General features: G+C 48.0%; 4 protein-coding genes and 1 long non-coding RNA gene across 17 annotated transcripts in view; 1 reads left to right on the top strand and 4 right to left on the bottom strand.

Moving 5' to 3' along the window:
• Positions 1 to 2,790: 2,790 nt before the first annotated feature.
• On the bottom strand, positions 2,791 to 7,054 carry LOC135809143 (lactoylglutathione lyase-like). Its single transcript, XM_065322426.1, has 5 exons — positions 6,803 to 7,054; positions 6,025 to 6,165; positions 5,663 to 5,733; positions 3,692 to 3,781; positions 2,791 to 3,520 (listed from the first exon to the last, which is right to left on the bottom strand). The coding sequence occupies exons 1-5, from the start codon at positions 7,024 to 7,026 to the stop codon at positions 3,447 to 3,449; spliced, it is 600 nt and encodes a 199-aa protein (XP_065178498.1). The 5' UTR covers positions 7,027 to 7,054; the 3' UTR covers positions 2,791 to 3,446.
• Positions 7,055 to 10,539: 3,485 nt separating this feature from the next.
• Positions 10,540 to 13,289, top strand: LOC135809138 (uncharacterized). The gene is made up of 2 exons (XM_065322420.1): positions 10,540 to 10,733; positions 11,237 to 13,289. Exons 1-2 carry the CDS (start codon positions 10,603 to 10,605, stop codon positions 12,393 to 12,395), a joined length of 1,290 nt encoding a protein of 429 aa, XP_065178492.1. The 5' UTR covers positions 10,540 to 10,602; the 3' UTR covers positions 12,396 to 13,289.
• A 1,111-nt stretch (positions 13,290 to 14,400) lies between these two features.
• LOC135809139 (vacuolar protein sorting-associated protein VTA1 homolog) lies at positions 14,401 to 16,735 on the bottom strand. The gene has a single exon (XM_065322421.1). It carries the CDS (start codon positions 16,588 to 16,590, stop codon positions 15,355 to 15,357), a length of 1,236 nt encoding a protein of 411 aa, XP_065178493.1. The 5' UTR covers positions 16,591 to 16,735; the 3' UTR covers positions 14,401 to 15,354.
• A 747-nt stretch (positions 16,736 to 17,482) lies between these two features.
• LOC135809144 (uncharacterized) lies at positions 17,483 to 20,259 on the bottom strand. 3 transcript variants are annotated; one of them, XR_010552170.1, is made up of 4 exons: positions 19,777 to 20,259; positions 19,159 to 19,213; positions 18,964 to 19,067; positions 17,483 to 18,049 (listed from the first exon to the last, which is right to left on the bottom strand). It is a non-coding gene; the product is annotated as an uncharacterized LOC135809144 (long non-coding RNA). The 3 variants fall into 3 exon arrangements; XR_010552169.1 differs by lacking the exon at positions 19,777 to 20,259 and having other exon boundaries at positions 19,159 to 19,393; XR_010552168.1 differs by lacking the exon at positions 19,777 to 20,259 and having other exon boundaries at positions 18,964 to 19,393.
• Positions 20,260 to 21,629: 1,370 nt separating this feature from the next.
• LOC135809133 (E3 ubiquitin-protein ligase TRIP12-like) overlaps positions 21,630 to 21,850 on the bottom strand; it is a 74,677-nt gene continuing 74,456 nt past the window's right edge. For all 11 annotated transcript variants that reach the window (XM_065322410.1, XM_065322411.1, XM_065322416.1 and 8 more), the window contains one exon: positions 21,630 to 21,850. This exon is cut by the window's right edge and continues 1,506 nt beyond it. The gene's annotated coding sequence lies outside the window, so the exon portion shown is untranslated.

Raw genomic sequence — 21,850 nt, 5'->3', positions numbered from 1 at the left:
AACAGAAACAACGCCAATCCCGAAGCCGCATCGTCATCATCAGACTCTGGTAATGCAACTAACAGTGGAAGTATACAGCAGTTGCCACTGTTTGAGATTGACTTTGATGGCTTCTGCAACGCACAGTGTCTGCCTGGACAGGTTCTGGTGGCGGATAGGCTTGCCCCAGCGTGTTGCTGGTCATGTCAAGAGTGCGATGGCAGTCTGCAGTATTCCAGCACGGCCAATGCAAGCCAGTGTAGCGAGTGCCAGCTGGAACACACACGCGCTAGTGACGATCACACGCACTGCGTTGACATTCCCATTGAAAGGGTTTACTGGACACATCCCCTGCCAGTAGCTGGCACGGTGATCATCATTGGACTCCACGGCACGCTCCTTGTTGTCTCCTTGCTCCTCAACATTGCAAACAAAGACACGCCAATCGTTACAACGACCGGTTTCTTCAACAGCATATTGCAGCATGTTGTACTGCTGTACCTTCTCTTCACTATTCCCCTGCAGTACCAGACTGGAAAGCTGAGCAGTGGTCGTTGTCTTGCTATTCAGCTGGTGCCGTTCACAGCTGTGTGGATGACAGTCGGCTTGCTGCTGGACAAAAACAAACTAGTACACCGGGCATGGGACAGGAGCCTGCTCAAAGGCATGTCTGCCAAGGCACGTACTGTTGCGTTGTGTGGTGCCGTAACGAGCATTGGGTCACTCATTCTGGGACTGCGTTTACTGAAGCAATCCCTAACTCCGGTGGCATCACAGCTGGACCGCTTTACTCGTTTCCAGGAGTGCGGAGATCAGACTTGGTTTACACAGCTGAGTATATATCACATTGCACTGATGGTGTTGTGTCTGAGCCTGGCTGTTGTGACACGGAACGACAGCGGTGGGTTTCGTCAAGCACGGCTCGTGACGATGTCCAGCTTTCTGGTGACGATAGTCTGGTTGATTGTACTGGCAGTGAACCCAGCAATTCCCATTGACCAGAAGCCAATTCTGCACACGGTCAGCTTCTTTGTACACGCTACAGCCATCATCTTCCCACTGCTGGCACCACGCATGTACGTGATGGTTTTCCGCCCGGCTGACAACAACATGAAATTTGCCAACCGCTCCCCCGCCATGGGACGCAAGGGAGAGAGTGCAGGACGCAAGTATCTAGCAGACCTGCAAGCTACACCTGAAAACACGCAAGCTGCCGGTGTTCGCCACATCAACACAGTAAGCAGTTCTAATGGAGTACAGGGTGGTGTTACGCAGGGCAGCCCCGCAGTTTCCCCAGAGCGGAGACGGTCACTACCGACAGTGTTCAAATTGTCCACGGATACAAACTCTACTTCAAGGCCCAGGTCACCAAGCTCTCAGCTGCGCAACCGACGCTCACTGCAGCTGTCAGCTTCTGCACCGGTGAATGACAATGGTACAGCGGTGACGGCGTCATCACCTGCTAATTCTCCACTCTTTACGGATATAGAATTACCACCAATACCAACTGTGCATGGCAAGACCAATACAGAGCATGCTGTAGCTGCTGCTAAGACATCAGCAGTACCAGCTGGACAAGCAGAGTGTTCCTATGACACCAGTACACATCAGCACCACACTGACCAAACGGACAGTGACAAATTAGCTGAGGAAGATCATGGGGCTGATGATATCGAGTCCTCTGACGCTCACATCCCTCCCTACCGGCAACAGCAAAAAGTCTCGCCAGCACCATCAGACGCCACAGCAACACCAGAGACAACACGCCTCCGAGCAGAGAGTGACGACTCCTCGAAAACATTGGACTCGGATGACAGCATTCACTGCCACAGCCACGCGCACTCGCGCACATCATCTGTCCACCCAGCCAGCAGTCGCAACAGTACGTGCTCCAACTATGGCACCGAGCTGCCACCCGCAGATCACGAAAAGTGCAGGGACCCTTTGAAGATGATTTCTGGAAACATGGCCATACAAACTAACACTGGAATAGAACCAACCATATGAAGCGGGCTGATAGTAGTGACACCACTGGAGCAACAAGAACAGCTACATGTGTAGTGTACGTGTACTATAGGCTTTTCCGCATTGGCATCACCAAGCAAGCTTGGCAAGCCTTCGCAAAAGCTGATCTATGGTAACATGACAAAACAAAACAATGGATGCATGTACATACACTTTAAAAAAATGATTACAAGACTTTGTATCACATTAAACTGTGTGCCATTCTTAACCTCTCATTCACTTGTTTCAAATGCAGTTGACTGCTCGGGTATTCCATCAGTTGTACTTGTAGGCTTCATTCACCCGTTTCTTCACACGACCTTGACGGCACAGGAGAGGACACAGTCTTGAGCCACAGAAACATGATGAACAATACAAAGTGTCTCTCCACTTCTCAGAACCGACATTGAAATTAATTGTTTAGTCAATGGCTTAGGCGTATGCAGGCTTTATTCTGGAAAACTCAACATTAAATTTTGACATTTCCACCATGGCTACTGAAGAAAATCTCCTGGAAACCAACGTTCGATGGCCATTTACCATCACCTGGTACGTTGTAAGGGGGGGGGGGGGTACAGCTTTCAAAAGCTCAATAAGTCATATATTATGCTGTTGCCGACCCCCACACAATCATATTATGACAGTGTTTCCACTCGGTATGCACAGAGCACAGGCGGATGTACTGTCGATGAAATAGTCCTGAATACAGGCTCGTATTTGTGCGGTCTAAGTAACTGTTTCTCTTGCTAACAACAACCCAGAGTTGAACCTTGGCACAAAGGCAGCAACACCACACTACAGCCACCATTGACATGTAAGTACTAGTACTACTACCGTGTAGTGTTATGAACAAAATTAAACTGGCGCTCATGTCAAACAACAAAGCAGCAAACTAGTATTCCTTTAACATAAGTCGAACTACGCATTATGATTGGATAGCTGATAGGAACTAAACTCCTCAGATAGTCATACTAGAAAATAGAAAATCCACATATGAAAATTGAAAACCAAAAGAAGTGCATGGGAGAAGGTAGTAAAGAGGCTGTGGCCAGCACATCTCAAGGACAACACGCGTGTACAGCTCAACTCAGCTACAACACCGTCCGTGGACCTGAAGACAGGTGACAGCACTCTCCATGACATAACTTTCAATAAACCGGATTTCCTAAGTTCAAATAGCCAGGAAGGTTACTAAAAATCCAACCTGCAGTGAATGCTGCAGTGCAGCGACAGTATACTTGACCGCACGACAACAGTTTGAAAAGCATGAAAATCGGCCACATACTGGTGCATCTGATCATGAGCGCATCCGATCATGAGCGCATCTGATCACGCACAGACCATGTGCACATACGTGTTAGAATAAAGGAGCATTGCTAGTGCAATGACATCATCAGTTCATGCACAAGCACATGACAGTGTGTGAATTGAGTTGTGGAGCTGGACAGTTCCTCCACAGCAGCCTATTGGTCATACTTCAAGACTTCAATCCAGTAGCCATCCGGATCCTGAATGAAGGCAAGACCCTTCATTTTACCTGCAGAGAAGCAAAGTTTAGCAAACACACACACACACACACACACATCCACAGCACATGTCACTACACGTACACACATGAAGTTATGCATAATGTACATGTACATGAGTGCATACAACATGGATGACTAGAGTACACAATTATTCAGATTACAGTAAGAAGCAGACGTACCGCCATCCGGAGTCTTGATAAACTTAACACCGAGCTTCTCAAAGCGTTCACAGGCAGCATACACATCAGGCACAGAGATACCAATATGACCTAAAACAACAAGAAAGAGGGGTCATCGTTTAGCACACAAATTCATGGCACAACTGCAAGGACAAGCACACGGACAGAAAACAGAGGCAGAAGACCCACTAGAAGCAGAGCCTGGTGTGCCAAATGACAGCATGCAAATCATTTTCGTACTAACTGCATGTAATCACCGGAAACTCGCTTTCAAATCACGAATGCCAGAGAGGTTAGAACCAAATATGTTCACAGCAGATATCGTGAATATACCGGTACAGGTCGTCCCCCGTTAATACGAGTCAGGTTAGTACATAAACCCAGTTAGTACATACGAAATCTCAAGTTCCAGACGAAACATGATCACTTCCATGCAAACTTTAGTACATAAACCCCGTTAGTACATAGCATTTCCTCCGCACCCGCATGCCACCTACAGTCAACTTTGCGTATAACGACACTCGGCGGGGCATCAGAAAAGTGTCCTTGTTCGCGAAGTACCGTTATACCCGAAGTCTCATAATAAATGACATAATTATTGTATTCAGTTCGATGGGACTTTGTGCTGGACATGGAAATGCTGTCGTTATTCGCGAATTGTCGTTATTAGCGAAGTCGACTGTACCTCAATAGTACATAATTTGTTGGTCTTTCGGCCTCCCAGTGGAGACACATCGTGTTCCAGTTTCTTCTTGTGAAATTGTGGACGCAATCAGCTCAGAGATCGCACATCACACACAGTTGCGCGTAATGGAACATTAATATTGTGCGACACTAATGTTCGGTCCGCTGCTGTCTCTTGATGAATCTTTCCGTTGTTCTAGTTCAGTATCATTAGTTGTAGACCATCGCTCTCCATGCCGGATTGTCCCTTGCCCGCTCAGTCGCCAGGTCGAGATCCCGCACTCGTTTAGTACACAAACCCCGTTAACCTCTTTAGCGCGAGCGTCGTACTAGTACGACGCACATGAGTTGCATGCCCCACGGCCGTCGTACTAGTACGACGCGCGCTGTACACTGTACAGTGAACCTGCATCTCATAGTCGTGGGGTCCGTGTTGAGTCCATAGTGACTTGTTCAAACTATCGCAACTCACTCAATACTTGGTCGATTCTCACAATCGAAACATGTATCTGCAAGAGAAAACTCTCAGCTGGCGATAGAAACAATCGCCGAAGCGATGCGACTACCGGTTGTTGAGATATGCGACTCGACACGGCAAATTTCAACTCGATTTTTTTGCGCAGTCTGCAGAACGCGTATTTTCCATCATGGATCCTTTTTGCGCTACCTGCTGCCATGGAAACAAGATTCAAATGATGGTAGTGGATCCCGTGAGTCCTCACAAAAAATTTGAGCTCGATACGAGCAAGGAGACCGAAATGGCAGCTGAATATTTGAGCTTGGTTAGTTTTGGCGTGCTCAAGTCTGTCGAGCGCGTGGATGAAGTTTGCCAGACTGTAGCACGGGGTTTTGGTTTCGCTCCGAGCTGGGTTTGATACCAGGTTGTCCCTCGTCTCACGACCTTTCCAGGAAGCTCAAGATCGTGGAATTCGTCCAAGGGAAGGTAAAGTTATCGATCCTTGAGCAGCTAGTACTTTCATGGGAAAATGCGACTTTTACAGGTGTTGACGTGGGGCGCGCTCAGGTAGCGTCGTGCTAAAGAGGTTAATACATAACATTCTTCAAGTCCCAGAGATTATGTATTAACGAGGGACAACCTGTAGTTAGGAAGCGTTTTTTGGAAAGTGGTTGTCCCAACTGTAATACTGAGTTTGGGAGTGTGAAAAAGGCTTTCCGGCATCCGATATGCACTTTTTCTGTGGCCAATAACAAGTACCGAGTATTACTGACTAGAAACCGGCAGGATTGTTTCTACCCACTATATCTGATTCATAAACTTCATCTTACCGAACCCACGAGGGTCACTATTGCCATTGTGATATCCCTGAAATGACTCATCGGTATCTGTTCCATAGTTGCTATACACACACACACGCAAGCACACACACACACACACACACACACACACACACACACACACACACACACACACACACACATACGCACATGTACGTGCACACATTCGTACACAAATACACACAGACACACACACATGCGCACACACAAGCACACATACGTTCGTACACACACAGCATGTAGAGATATACTTCTGTAGTGTTCACGTTCAGCAAAGTGAAATAGGGCAACCGGGAAATGACGGCAGGGACATACTTCTAGACATGTACACTGGGATTGCTCTGCAATCTTACTATGTCAACTCGACCGTGGCCTTCCTACTCCACAACCAGCGTGCCCGTGCAGCATCATCCTCGGGAATGTCCTCCGCTGCTTCAAAGCCACAGAAGTACAATGTGAACTTCATGTCCGGAAAGTCAAGCTTCTTCAGCAGCCTGCATAGAGGACATACGAACGCACAGGCACACATACACACATGCACATACGTTTACGAGTCGTTTGTATTGCCTTGCTCACTGCTCAGTGCCGTAGAAGCCCCCCCCCCCCCCCCCCCCACACACACACCCATGGAAAAGCTCTTAGAGCCGAGGCTGCAAGTTCTTCCAGTCCTGTGCACTACCTGGTGTGTAAGTATATGGACACACAAGTGCATGCTCACAGGCACAGCATGCCACTGCTGTACGCTACTAACGGTGCGTATCAAAATTGCACACAAAACTCAAAAGCGTACCTCGCCGTATGCAGTGATGTCACGAATTGCCTAGCAAGCACCATTGTACAGGTATGACAGTGTACTGCACTCTAAAGGACCGGGGGCAAAGCTACCTTAAACAACTACTAGTATCTCAGAATCTGCTCAGAAGGATGATAGTGACACATGGTTTGCTTTGTTCTACATGTACTACTGGTAATAAGTTTGTAATTTGTGGGCTTCAGGTAAAAAAATTATTATTTTAACCAACAGCAATTACACACCCACGACCGAGATCTGAACATACACCGTCACACACCACGTCAAGAGTACATGTATACAGCTAGGTTCAACTAGATAGTTAGATTCCGCAGCCGTACCTCATTCCTAAAATTCTGGTGTAAAAATCGAGGGACACTTTGGGATCACGAATCCTCATCATCGTTTGTTGCATAATGAAATCTTTCGTGGACGGGTCGGGGGCACCACACACCCCGGGCTCATCGCTGCCTGGATAACCACTAGCCATTCTGTATGCCTGCCTGGCGAGAAAGCCTTGTCTGATAGCCCTTTTCAAACTACTTTGCAGTGATACTCCAAACATCAAGCTCGTTGGTCGATTTGGAAAAAAATACTGCAGATACGAAAAACATTCAAAAACAAGACGCAGTGGGCACGTGCATGTCACGCGAGACGTTCGTTTTCGATCTACTATACAGGTTTGGCTAGAATCTACTTCTTTCGGTAGATGTGTTTGTTTTCCTCTACCTCAAACGGTAGATTATTAATATTCTACCGGCTCTACCAGGTTTGTCAGGGTGGTAAACATGGTAAAAGTCGGTAGAAGTTGGTAGAGGCTCGGTATTTCTGTCTGAACATGAGAGCATATAGCAGGTTTCCCACAAATATCGTACATCGTGCTGTGAATCAGCGTCGCTACCCAAATGGGTAGATCTACGTTTGTGAACACTATCTATCGTCTTTTCTTTTCCAACATCCAGAGACTCGTTCTTGTTCGAGGGGTCTTCTCCTCTTTCACCTACCTTCATCTTGGCATCGAAAACTCGGCATCGAAAATGAAGCCGGAGTGCCCCTTTAACCCGTCCCCGGCTGGCAGGCCAACCGTTCACTGTACTCCCCTGGGCAGGGTCCCAAGGCAACGCCATTGAGTTGCTTCTCCGGTAGTTTGGAGCTTCCTTGAAGTAAACTTCTGCCGTATACTACAGAGGCATCGGGCGGTGCGGTCAGCCATCGGAGGTGCATCTTTAGTCAGGCGAGTGCCCATCATGGGGCCGTCCCTGTTCGTTTTTTGAAATATACAGACAACATTATCGTATATAAGGGAACATGTACCTGGGGGTGAAAACTGGTACTGTGGTAGAGTCAATACCATAATGACGGTAACGTGTCCGACGTCCCTAAAGTAAGTCATGGTATACCGGTATGGCCAGACCGGGCCGGGAGTGACTGTAAGTCCCAGATCGTGCGGCGGATACACCGAGCAAGTAATGTGAAGACAACATCATCCGGCTGCGGCAGTGTGATGCAGGGGCATGAGTAACTGGGCACAATGCATGCTGCCGCCCGCAGCCCCACTGCTGCAGTCGCCAGTCTGCGATTAACAACCGTATCAGTAGACACCCTTAGCAAAAAACGTTATGTTGTAACGGTATTATCGTAAGGGGGAAAATACCGTGATTCGGGTTCGACCTTTAGCAAGATGCACGCTATTTTTAGTACGCTGTTGCCACGAGAATAGCTTTGATTTCGCGCGGTACAACCATTTTTGTCACCATATACGAGATACAAGGTGAAATGCGTACGGACTATGCAATATTTGGCTAAAACACGTACCGTTGGTCACAACGATAAATCAGCCCCCATAACGTTTATACCAGGGAGTCGTAAATATGGTATTTGACGACTCCCTGGTTTATACGCTGCAGCTTCAACGCTATTTGGGAGATCAAGGTATGAGTACCGTAAAAAAATATCGTTACCGTTGTTTGCTAAGGGTGTCTAGTATCTACCGGTACCTGGACTGCTGGAGGGCCACTGACCTCAGGCTCACAATACATCCCTTTCCTACTACTAGTAACCATGGTAACCGGATTACTAATACTACTATTACAGTCGTCCCTCTCTAATCCGGCACTTGTTTATCCAGCACCCTTGCAAACCAGCACACTTTCTGGCAAAACGGATTTTTTCAGTTCATTTTCTACGCTTTAATCCGGCACTTGAATTCCGCCTCCAGCAGCGATTTTCTGCAGCAAATCACTCAAACTGTACATAATTCGATTTTCTAATCCAGCAGTTGTACATCGCATACCGTCAGGGAGCATTGTAACATACACAACACATGTAACATACACTTGGGAGTATCCTATGCCAGTGCATAGGATATTCCCAAGTGTATGTTATAGACATGCATTCCACAAAGTACTTGGATTGACACAGAAAATCCCTACGTTTTGACGTACGACACAAACATGTATGTTAATAGGTGGGCCGGGTTGGAGGGCAGGGCCGGCGCCACTGGTACGGCCGGTACAGCCATGGCTGTACCAAAAAAAACCCGGATGTTGAGCCATAAATAAATGTAGAAAGGAAAAGGACATAATGGATACGAAAAAACGGGGAGAAAAAGTTTCGATGTATGATTTTGTACAGGGAGTCGCCCAGAGTGCAGGATTTGCCGTCTAAATTCCAAAAATTTCCTGGGGGACGACCCCCACACCCCCCTTAAACATGGCCCTTCGGCCGCACCGCTCCGCGGAAGCAGCCTCCGGCCCTGTTGGAGGGCAGGATTTGATAATCCAGCACCCTTGCTTATCCAGCAGAAAATGCCGTTGCAAAAGGTGCCGGATTAGAAAGGGACGACTGTACATAGGCTGGGCATATACATGTACCATACATAGCTCCAACACTTCTCCGAGGCGCAAACCAACAACCTTCCAACTTGGAAGGCTTAGGTTAGAGGTCCAAGAGGGGAAGGAAAGCGCAACGAGGAAGAGCACGAGCTATGCCCCACGGCAATAAAAAATGCCGAAAGTTACTGGATGATGACGAAATAGGTGTCAGGCCGTTGAATGTCTCAGCGCAGTACTCCTTGTCAGTTTTGTACCATTTTGTCGCTCTCCCTGGCTGTATACGATCTGGTTACGTTAGGGTGGACAGTTAGTCATAACTCGTAGCATTTTTATTTTTTATCCTTCTCCTTTTTCCATGAAAAAGGTTCAGTTTAGTTAGGATTCAGTTTGGAAACTTAGTTCAGTGTACCTAATCTCTGCAACTACACCATAGCAAAGGTCCCTGGTTGTGTCCTGGTGGCGACAGACCATTTTTCTCCAGAATTTAAGTCTATTTTCCGCCCCTTTTCAATCCCTCAAACTGACGAGTGTTCATGTGGCCCTCAATCCAAGCCGCTGCCGCTGGCTGGCTAATAGCCAAGAGTGGTTATGCACTCTTGGTATAGCTAGTAGATCTACGACTCTACAATAGCTTGAGGCTGTTCGTGTGCCATAATCATAAACATAGTCACATATTCAGTGGTGACGTCCAAATAGATAGGCCCACGTGATGATCGCTGATGTGTTTTTTCAGGGTATCTGCTTGGAATCACACACGCTAAAGCTTCGTGGTTTTGTCGCCTGCAGGCCTGTCATGTCAGCTGAGCTATGATTTGCCAGCTAGGTGCGTGCCGTGCCCGTCCCGCATACACATTCAGTCATCTGGAAAATATTGTTCCTCCATAGGTTCTTTCCATAGGAATCAATGTTGGCGTGTTTGCCGTCTGTTGCTGTCTATACACTCAGAGTTAGTTACGAAGCTGACATCGACGGAGGAGAAGGGAAGGAGTGCAGCAGCTTCGATTCGAATTTAGGTGCGCTCAAAAGTCAAAGCAAGGACGCACTATCCAGGTGGACACAAGGTGTTCTTTTGGCACTAGCTTCATCTAATTCTACTTACCTTTTATTCACCACTTCAACGTCGTCGACGAAGTAGCTGTTAGGTTCAAGAAGTAGTTCCGATGATGGATTCAGCTTCCTCGTTCGGCAAACTGCTCCCAGCGCTGCTGCTGCTGTGTTTCAGCTATGCTTGCCACCATGCTCGAATAGTACCGTTAGCCGACGCCAAATCCGTCCCCAAGCAGCAGTGGCCTGGGTGCTTGGCTAACATGTTCATCGCTGCCAAGATACCGCTGGCCGACTCCATGCGATACGAGAAATCTCTCCGAGAGAGCAACCTACAGGGAGCAGTCCTCACTAGCCGCGGGGCATCGGGTGCCCGCGCTTACTACCTTGCACAGTAAGTAGGGTTGTATACATGGAGGTTTTTTTTCGATCTACAGCAGTACACAGGTACAGGAACTTCGTTGTTGTTGACACCAGCACCACAGTAGATCTATGACTGTGCAGACAAGAGTGCAGTGAAGCATGATAGTATGATGACATTGCTTCAGTGCATCACACCATCTCACAGGCAGCCCCAGCGGTTACTGACCGTTCCACAGTGCAGAACCAATGCTTTGTTTCAACGAATAAAAAGTGATATCAGTGAGCGCGATTGCAAAAGCAATCCGGCATAAGCCCAATGGAATGAGAAGGCACAACAAACTTGGAGAACACGACAAAATACATTGCAAAATGTGCATCTATGATATTGAAATGTATTTCATGAACTAGAAAGCCAGAGGCACTGGGTGCGCACCACAAGCATCATGACATGATGCTTGTGGTGCGCACAGAGTGTTTAATACATTGTATTAAAAAGTGTATACTAATGTGCCTTTATATCTTGTGTGGATCTAGGTTTGCAGGCATGCCGGATGTACATCGTAAACTAGTTGACGCTCTCTGCGAGGATCCAAGTGCGTGCTACCCGTGCGGCACCAGGGGAAGCTGTTTCAAGAACCTGCAGCCTGACTCCGAGCCAAGCCAATTCCAACGTCTCTACATGTGCCAGTGTCCGGATGGATTCAAATCACTGGAGTGCGTAGGTAATTTATGTCGTGGCAACAGCACACACAAGCAGCCATGCCTGAATGGTGGAGCGTGCCAGAGACTGACAATAGCACCATACTATTCCTGCGCCTGTCCAAGACCGTTCAGGGGGCAGCGGTGTGAGACCGGTGACTTTGAATACGATCCATGCCACAACAAGCCATGTAAGAATGGGGGCACATGCTCACCAGACGAGGCAGACCGGAGCAAGGCCAACTGTGCATGTGTACTGGGATTCAGCGGTGTGCACTGCAGGACCATGTGGCTCCAACCGACCGTTTGGTACAAGCTGGTCCGTGGCATGGAGCGTAACAGAGATTCAAGTGTTAAAGTACTCCACACGGTCAAGCATGGTATCGCACTGTTGAAAGGTTATACGAGTGCAGCTGAAGAAAACAGGCAGCTCCATGCCGAAGTGTCAAATCTGAGTGCACAAGCACACCTGCTCTCGGAGAGAGTTCAGGAGGCTTCCCGAGCCGCGAGTCTGCACACCAAGGCAAGAGTGGACATGCTTGAACAGATGAAGATTATCTCCAAGGACCTGGCCAAGATGAAATCCAGCGGAGAAGCTGCCCGATATCAGCTCCACCATGGCAATGTTACATGGAACGAGGCTGCGAGCAAGTGCAAGCATCTTGGCGGAAAACTTGCAGCAATCCACAATGAGCAACACTACCAAGATCTCCTTGCTCTCAGGGGTATAGGCAGAATGAAGGGAGCCTGGATTGGGGCAAGGAGTAACAAAGATGCCAGTGGCAACCCATCTCATTACACCTGGATTGACGGCGAACAGGTACTTGCATCGAACTGGGCACAAGGGCAGCCACACCATCATGTGTTGGGACGGCGCTGTGTCTTTGTCAGCTTCATCAAGATATCACCGTCTGGAGCTCCTTGTGCTTGGCTCACGGACAAATGCAGCTCTCTTTCAAGCCTAGTGGGAGGTTTCATCTGTGAACACGTCTGAACAAGTCAACTGCGTGTGCAATGACTGTGTGTGCCATGCCTGTGTGTGCCATGCCTGTGTGTACCATGCATGTGTGTGCTATGACTGTGTGTGCCATGACTGTGTGTGCCATGACTGTGTGTGCCATGACTGTGTGTGCCATGACTGTGTGTGCTATGACTGTGTGTGCCATGACTGTGTGCGCTATGACTGTGTGCGTTATGACTGTGTGTGCGCTATGACTGTGTGTGCGCTATGAGTCTGACTGTGTGTGTGTGCCATGACTGTGTGTGCCATGACTGTGTGTGCCGTGACTGTGTGTGTGTGTGCTGTGACTGTGTGTGTGCTATGACTGTGTGCGCCATGCCCGTGTGTGCCATGACTGTGTGCGGCGCTATGCCTGTGTGTGCCATGCCTGTGTGTGCCAGGGCTGTGTGTGCCATGACTGTGTGTGCCATGACTGTGTGTGCCATGCCCGTGTGTGCCGTGACTGTGTGTGCCATGCCTGTGTGTGCCATGGCTGTGCGCGCTATGACTGTGTGTGCTATGACTGTGTGTGCCAAGACGTTGCATGCTATACGTACTCAAAGCTTTCTTCCTCTTGACCCTAGCTGGGTATGGAAAATAGCACTGGTGAGTGAAAGATTAAACGAGCACTTACTGCACTACTTACTACTAAAGCCTCTTGTACGGGCAAAAAGAAATAGATTGAGTAATCCACTACTTTTAATAGTGCAGCACTGCAGCACTGCAGTCATTATGATCTCCTTATTATAATTATCTATCCCTACCTCTAACTTTCTCTTTCTCTACCTATCTCTGTCTACGAGCACTCTCGTATCGCTAGCCGTAAGTAATGATTGCCTTGGTACTGGTATGGTGTGAAACTCAGACTGACGGCCTGAGTATAACTGACTTGGTTCTCTCTGTCTGTTCCTAGTGTGTGGATGGTGGTGGACAGTTTGTGTGCGCTGAGCACTTTGAAAATTAATGACAGTGCCTACTGGTGTTCAGCTGTTTAAACTATGCTGATGTGTCTTTGCTCGACTCACTGCTGCTGGCAAAATGTCATCACACCCGATATACAGTGTGATTTAGCAGGAAAGGTTCTACAACATTCTTTTTAGCAGTAAATTTACAGTAGTTCATTATGATCATCCACGTCTTACAGTCATAATGATCTTGCAAGGCCTCACACACATTATCATGTATGTATACCGTAGTGCTCCTTGCCTGTGTGAGCCGTGGGGTGATTGATCTTACTGATTGTAGGCGTACAGTGTCATCGGAGAAACAATTTCTCTCCCAAGCTTCTGTTTACGTGAGTGACATAATTATAACTTTCCATCGGTGCTGATGTGTGTTCAAAATCGTCGTTCTCGTCTATGCCTCGTTCTTGCCCTCCCTGCGAGTACCGGCACATGCTGGCTGATTGGAGGTTTGGCCGAACGCAGTGTAACTGTGTTGCCATGGCTTGCCCGCTCTTTTCACATGAGAAATGTCCCCAACCACTGGCTCAGCATGGTGTTTTTTAGAGATTGGGCTAGGGAGCCCTACACATAACGCATGGGTCGAACACCCTGCATGTATTGAACCCACAAAATATGAAACGCAAGGTTGCCATGGTACATGATAGGGAGGTGTGGTGTGTACAGTGTGGCTGCCATGGTATATGATAGGGAGGTGTGGTGTGTACAGTGTGGCTGCCATGGTACTGGTACAAGTATAGAGAGGTGTGCACGCCGTGACCATGGTGACGGTATGGCTGGCTGCTATTAACTGGTACTACTGCGTAACGGACAAAACAGCACTCACTACACGGCAACTGACACTGGTGAAACTTACTTCCGATGACATCCAGTACTAGTACATACGAGTCGCACCACCATGTACTGGTAGTTGTACAAACACATCAGTCAATACATGAACAGCTACTATGTTGACTAAATAGCCGCTAGCACAAGACAAATGTACATTGTCGCTTGCTTGCGTGTGCGAGCTAATCCAAACACACAGGCGTAACTCATTCCATTATACCATACTTCAGTCAAGGTCAAACATAAAGCAGAATAAACATCAGCGAATAATCGTGCAATGTAGAAAGTAGCAAAAGCATAAGCAGCAAAACGACCACGCGTGCGTCATGGGTTCATGGCCGCTAAAGCAGCGTGTAAGGAAGAAAAGTAAACTATACATGTACTACTCAGGTGGCCAGAAGAACAACAAAGTTTCCTAGGCTATGCAAGTTACCTACAAGTGTATACAATTTCAAAAGTAACTACTACATGTGAACAAGTATCAATGATTAAAAAATATATAAAACGTCAGACGAAAAAATGCATAAAGTTTCTTTCATGAGAGCAGAAAGTAGAAAGAATTCTGGGTGCCGTGATTCTGAAATGACTGTGTAACAACACAGCGCTGAGATTGGGACAAAGGCGAACCAGTGAGTGAGTAAGTGAGTGAGTGAGTGAGTGTGTGTGTGTGTGTGTGTGTGTGTGTGTGTGTGTGTGTGTGTGTGTGTGTGTGTGTGTGAGAGAGAGAGAGAGAGAGAGAGAGAGAGAGAGAGAGAGAGAGAGAGAGAGAGAGAGAGAGAGAGAGAGGAAGAGAGAGAGATTTTCAAAATACAAGTGAGTAGAGACAGCTACTGTCATTCCGCATGGTGTGCTCCAAAGAAGCATGATTGTCATCTGATGGCAGCAAACCAACAGGCACACAGCAAGAACTTAACGTGTCCCAGTCCCTGTACCAGTCAAAAACAGTAGTGTTCTGCAAGCCGGGACTATTGTAAACGTTCACATCAATCCACTTGTCATGCATGTAACTTGTTAGTTAGTTACACAACACACGATGCACCCTGTGATTGAAGTGAACGTGTAGCCAAACTCTGGCCTACATACACCGTGATAAAGTATCGGTAGTAGGCCAACACACCTGTTCTGTGCTGTACCGGTGGTAAGTTGAAGTACTGCAAACGCTCTCATTCCTCTCTACCATGACAGACGAGGTTATGCGCCCTGGTCAGGTTCTGTACGACATTCAGCATGTCATCGTACATCAGCGCGCTGTTCGCATACTTGAGTAGCTTTTCTAGCCGCGACTTCTTGTCGTACTCCAGCGGCCGGAACTCGCCGGCGCTGGGCACTGGCAGCAGCTTGCCGGCGTAGTCCACCTGCCTGGGTGCTGGTGTCGGTCGCAGTGAGCCGGACGGGGATGGAGTCGGTGATACACTACGCGGTGCTACATGAGGCTGCTGTAGATTTGCCATGGCTGCCGCGTTGGCTGCAGCTGCTGCAGAGGCATCGAAAGATGGCACTCCCTGGGTAGCTGTTGGTGGTGGGTACGGGGAGTTAGAAGGCTGACTGAAGTTGTTCATGGGTGGCTGCCCAAAGTTGTCAGCTGGGGGTTGGGAGGCTCCACTGGGCGGGGGATTGAAAGAGGTCGGGGGTCCCTGATTGAACGTGGAGGCTGGGTTCGTGGGAGGAACAAAGGATGCCATAGGATTCATAGGCTGGACGAAACCCGGTATGGCGTTAGGATCACCAGGATGTGTCGCTGCGTTCACATCAAATCCACCAAATCCACCAGTGCCACCCTGTTGTGGTGGATATCCAGACTGTGCTTGCTGAGGTGGATAGCCAGGCTGCGCTGCCGCTGCTCCTGCCAATGGGGGACCACCAGCTGCAGCAGCAGCATTGTCATCATCACCCTCGTCACCACCTACTGGACCAGCAATCGGGGTTTGGCCATCCTTCAGACAACGGCTAATATACGCGGCTTTCCACTTGGCATACTTCTGTTTTTCCTGGACTTCCTGGCTCTGCTCACCAAACTGAGACACAATTTCAAATAGAATATGGGCTGTGTAGAAGGCCTTCACAACGTTCTTACCGAACCGGCCGCCCCGGTCCTCATTATCAGCATACGTAAACAGTTGCAGTGCTTTGCTCTCGACATGTGCCTGGGCAACAACTTCGGACGTAACAGCCTCATCACCGACTAATTGCTTCTTCATCTGTTCCACTTGATCCATCATTGACAAAAGAAATGCATCTGCTTCTTTGGGTCTCTTCTTGCCCAACTGGCTAAGAGCTTTCTGGATAGCATAGACATTGCAATAGTAGGTAATCACTGGGTCTCTTTTCTGAAACTCCTTTCCAGTTTTCAGAATTGGTGAAACAAATTTCAGGCAATCTGGTTCTTTCAACGCCGCCATCAGGACTCTGAGCTTCTGCTCGAAAGCAAATCACTTGCTTATGTTGCAGACACGAAGGGCCCAGTTGACCTTGGCGAGAAAGTAGAAAACTAAATGCCTCAAAACAAAAGTTTGAATTCTGAATATTTTCTCATGTTTTCGGCTCTCATCAAAACGCCAGTACGAGTACATGCATGTACCAAGAATTACCCATATAAAAACCGCTCTGTGAGCGGTTCTGAAAAACCTCTACTGGTGCAGCCCCGTCGTAAAAGTAAGAAATTAGAACTGGCGCATTGTCCTCCCAAATGTGAACTGATCCACCTAAATCGCGATTGACGGGACCCGAACGCACCAGTAGCACGAAGTTCCTACCTGTGGATGCAGCTGGGGACGCTGGTCCATAGCCAAAGCCAAAGCGGCAAAGGTGGGCTTCGGGGTGGATCTAAAGTGTTGTATGGTAACTTGATCAGCGCCGACGCCGGCTGTGATCCTGTGCCCTCCCGACCTCGTGCTACTGGTGCGTTCGGGTCCCGTCAATCGCGATTTAGGTGGATCAGTTCACATTTGGGAGGACAATGCGCCAGTTCTAATTTCTTACTTTTACGACGGGGCTGCACCAGTAGAGGTTTTTCAGAACCGCTCACAGAGCGGTTTTTATATGGGTAATTTCAGTTCTTTTTCTGTTCCCTCCCCACCCCAGCCCAGCTCCGAAGATAAACATGGTGAGCACGCGCGCGATGCACTGTATGTAGCCATGCAACTGCAGTAGCACACTGAAACATTCCAGCCCTCCCCACCTTGCTACCCCGCACACAGACACCTTGTGACAAACACGCACATGCACATGGCACACACACACATGGGCACGCACACACATACATACATACACACACACAACCCAAACAGGAAATTCTTGATGAACATTGTATAATGCCATGGAAAGCAGTGGCCACCATACTTCAGGAAGTCAGTTGTGAAACAAAAATAATTCAACTACAATGTGTAGGTAAGCTGGCGGCCAAAGCACAACATTGCAAACCGTGATGATATTTGCCTAAGGATTGCAGTTTGCAGACCACACCATGGAAGCAGTGAATACAGAATTATGGTAATGTCATTTAAAGACAAGCAAAGAAGTGGCCACCATACACCAGAAACTTGCAGAAAGTCACATATCCAACAGATAGAGAAGTGAACAGCATCTGGTACAGCACACACAAAACCAAGCTGACCTGATACTCGTCCGAAGATCGTAAGTGGCAGATCCTTTTCAACGATAGCATGCAGGTGTACGTTACACGCATTGACAAAATCTGACTGTGTCACCGGCATACATTGTCATCACATGCATACCCCACAAGTTACACACATGCACAGTAGAAGCACAATAAAAGCAATGGAAAAATATGAAGGGGTTGCTGAAGCATCTTCACACTTCAATTTCAGACTTCGATGTGGTCGTCACGGGGTGATATACCTGCAAGATACAAGTGATACAGAAAGAAAGCATAAGGTCGTGAGGTAGGCTATGAGACACCACAAATGGGTCACCTACATGTATGTTAAGGGCTGGTGTACACACACACGCAGAATTATCATAATCGAGAATTTCCCAAACTACAGAAGAGCAATGAAATCCATTTGCATGCACAGGAGAAATTTTGCAGTATGATGCGCAGCTCGGGAATACACCTGTTGGCAATGGATTACATTCCCATTGGAATTCCCATTCACGTGGGATTCACAGAAGCAATTTGGCAGTGTGCTGCGTAATGCGACACGACCTGCGATTCTGCGTGCGATGCAAACTCGCACAAAATACCATTCACAGAATCACGACAAGACGTCAGCGATGCAACAGCGCCTTGCTGACGTGCCTCAAGTCAAAGCTCAATGAGAATGCGTTTGTCGGTTACAACTGGTACAAATGTACAAGCAATTTCTGAAAATGCTCCTGTGAATCGTGCTAAGCAGTGCAGGAATGTCCCTCCTCCGCTCCCCCCCCCCCCCCCTCCACACCCTCAGGGAACTTGACAAGGAAGGGTGGTCTTCGCGGTTCCCAACATCTATTTGCAGTTTCTGGTCTCCACTATGTCTTTTCAATGGGGATTTGTACGTACCATAAAAGCAAGCCTAAAAAATGAACAGCACATTTGCCGTCCCCCCACTGGGGAGGATGCATTCCACAGCTATCCTGACAAGATATTCCGAGAAGCGGTGCTGAGTGCAATGCATTGTGAAACTGAAAAGCTGACCAAGCCGCGGCATATAACGTCTAAACTTCAATTGTAGTTCGCCAGCTGACTACTTTCAAACTCCATGTAGGTTGGAGTACAGCTGGCTTAGAAGTTGACAACAACGGCGCACGCACATAAGCAATGGCCACCTTACCTGTACTGTAGCAGTACTTCCGAGTTCCCGTATGGGAGTGCCCACACTGTGTGTGCAATAGCAGCCTCATCGGACCAGTTCAATGCGACGCGGACAGTCCGACACTGAGGAGGACATTGAAGAAGTCAGAGACAGGAAGAATGGTTGATTTACAATTCAACTAGCAAGGCTGCACACCCACGAGGTTCCACTCACCATTGTGCCGTCCTTCTTGGAATGCAGAAATAACGCTTCCTCTCGAGAACGCAGCCTGTGACAGAGAAAAAGGAAGGAGCATCGCCATCGGCATTGGTCCTCTGCTATCACCGATTGCCGAGTTGCACAGTTCACTCTAACAAGACTGAGGATGCTCAAGAACTCCCCATCCATACCATTATTGGAGTAAGAGGAAAGGTCAGATTGCCTAGTTCCTAGGGCCTAGTATTCCTGGATGCCAGGATGTGCTGCCCCCCCCCCCCCCCCCGCCCCTCCCTTCTACTGCCTGGAAAGGGCAACATATGTGACAGCGTTCACCAGTACAGTCGGAGGAGAACATGGGAGAAGGCAAAAAAGGGCAACACACATGAATCCCTTATAAACAAGCAGTGGCAACTCTAGTACCAGCAATGTTGGACTTACATCCCAGCCATTGTCGCCGGATGCAGCGGCTTCTTCTTCTTCGTCTCCCATCTTGGAAGCACTCCTTCCCGTAAGTTCAGTCCTGGGATCGGGAGTACAGTCGGAGGAGGACGTCGGAAAAGGCAAAAAGGCAACACACATGATCCCCTTATAAGCAAGCAGTGGCAACTCTGGCACCAGCAATGTTGGACTTACATCCCAGCCATTGCCGCCGGATTCCCACGCTTCCTCTTCGTCGTCTTCCAGTTCCCAGGTTCCATCTTGCAAATACTCCTTCTCGTAAGTAAGTGCAGTCCTGGCCTGGGTGGATGCGCAGTACATTGACGATGGCGGAGATGGAGCAGGTCAGGGAGCCCTATAGGGGTCCCGAGAGCAGATTGTGGCCAAATTCGGGACGATGCCGGACGCCAGTCAGTATGAAGTAGCGAATTGCGGACCGCCACGTAGATTGGGGTCGCGGGGTCATAATCCATGGGCACTACTCGTACGTTGCTCCAAAAAAGGGCACTGCACTGTTCCACAGTTGCTGTTAGCGGTCGCCAAAGGCACTTGGTAGGCCGGTAATTGGGTCACGTGTCAACAAAGTGTCAACAACGTGTCAACAACGTGTCGACCACGTGTCTTTAGCGGTACACTAATTTTGGTGTCCCCAAACTGAAAACATCGAGCACCAGTATGGAAAGGCTTTAGACAGAAAGCCTTTCCAATGTGCATGTATCACTGTACTGCAGCTGTACATGAAGAGCTTGAGAACAAAACGCTGTATGCGCCAAATCTTCAAAATCGAGATTTTTGACCCAACTGAAAGATCACATCGAGCTGAATTTGATGGCGAGGTCATTTTTGGCGAAAACGCAGTACATCCTACAGAAAACCCCATTCAAACAGTCGCTTTCAGAGCAAAACGCTGTATATCCGGCTAGGATTTTTTTTCAAAACGCAGTATACGCCAGTTGTCATAGTTATACAGTCGTGGGCAGCGCGCGTGGTGTTCAGAACGCGCAGAACACTGCTTTTTGTCATTTTTTCAAACTAGTTCGAATTATTTTTTTGAACGAGCGCTTGACTCGACTTATGGCTGTCAAATTAGCTTTCTCTTCTTCCTGACGCTGTCAAAGCTCTTGTCTTAGACATCAGCGTGGCGGAGGTGACATTAGATGGTATGAGTGAGCCAGTTGTTTTGTCTCCTGCTGGGAGAGGGCGTCTTGTGCCTATATTCTCACCCGGATATACTGCGTTTTGCCAAAAAGAAGGTGAAAAATTCAAAAAATATCAAAATCTGAGAGGTGTGGATTTTTGATGACATGGTGTTTGGGGTCCAGTATTCCTTCTGGTACTAAATCCAAATTTCCATTGGGATGGGATGTAAGACAATGTCAGAACAGAATTTTGACTTTACCCGAAAAGTGCCAAAATGGATATACCGTGTTTTGTTCTCAAGCTCTTCACATGTACCGTGTGTGTGGTGATATGACATGATCCTGCATGATCTGAAAGGAATGATATGAGCTCATCAAACAGCAAGCACGTCATTACTTTCCCTCAGCTAGCTAGCTACGCGTACACAGTCATGCTGATGAGATCATTTCAGTCATTGACATATTCAGCTGCCATGATCAATAGCTGCAGTATTACATAACTATTAAAAATGATTACCGGTATGTTACTCCATAAGATACAGTCAGCAGACTCTAGCTCTGACAGTGACAAGTCTGTGCTGCACAACAACACTCAACAGCTCTGGCGTTGGTTTGTTTATTTCCTATAATTTGGCCTGGTTGCTACCAGTTCTACTTCCAGTACGATCAAGAGTACGCACACGCACACACACACACACACACACACACACACACACACACACACACACACACACACACACACACACCATACCACACGTACATACACACGTCTGTCGCAAGAGAAGCATGCAACTGAACATGCATTGGATGTGCATCCACAGATTTTCCCCTACACCTACAAACATGTGCACACGCATGCACAGACAGACAGACAGACACACACACACGCGGCAACTGTGGACGCTCATAGAACATTACATTACAGCTGTTTAACGCCACATTTTGTAACTGATAAACCACCATTGTAGAGAGACAGCGAACTGAGCTACAGGTACTTGTACATAAAAGTGTACTGCATGTCCCGAAGAGTAACGTTAGAGCAGGAAAAAACCAAGGCACATTATAAACATGAAATGTGCGTGTGCGTGTGTGCAGGAACATGTAAGCCAGGTCAGGTTTAGCCAGTTCAG

The sequence above is a fragment of the Sycon ciliatum genome, chromosome 2 (genome assembly GCF_964019385.1).
Source record: "Sycon ciliatum chromosome 2, ocSycCili1.1, whole genome shotgun sequence".
Classification (NCBI taxonomy): domain Eukaryota; kingdom Metazoa; phylum Porifera; class Calcarea; order Leucosolenida; family Sycettidae; genus Sycon; species Sycon ciliatum.
Note: the sequence above shows the minus strand (reverse complement) of the source record. Positions and strands in the feature narration are given on the sequence as shown.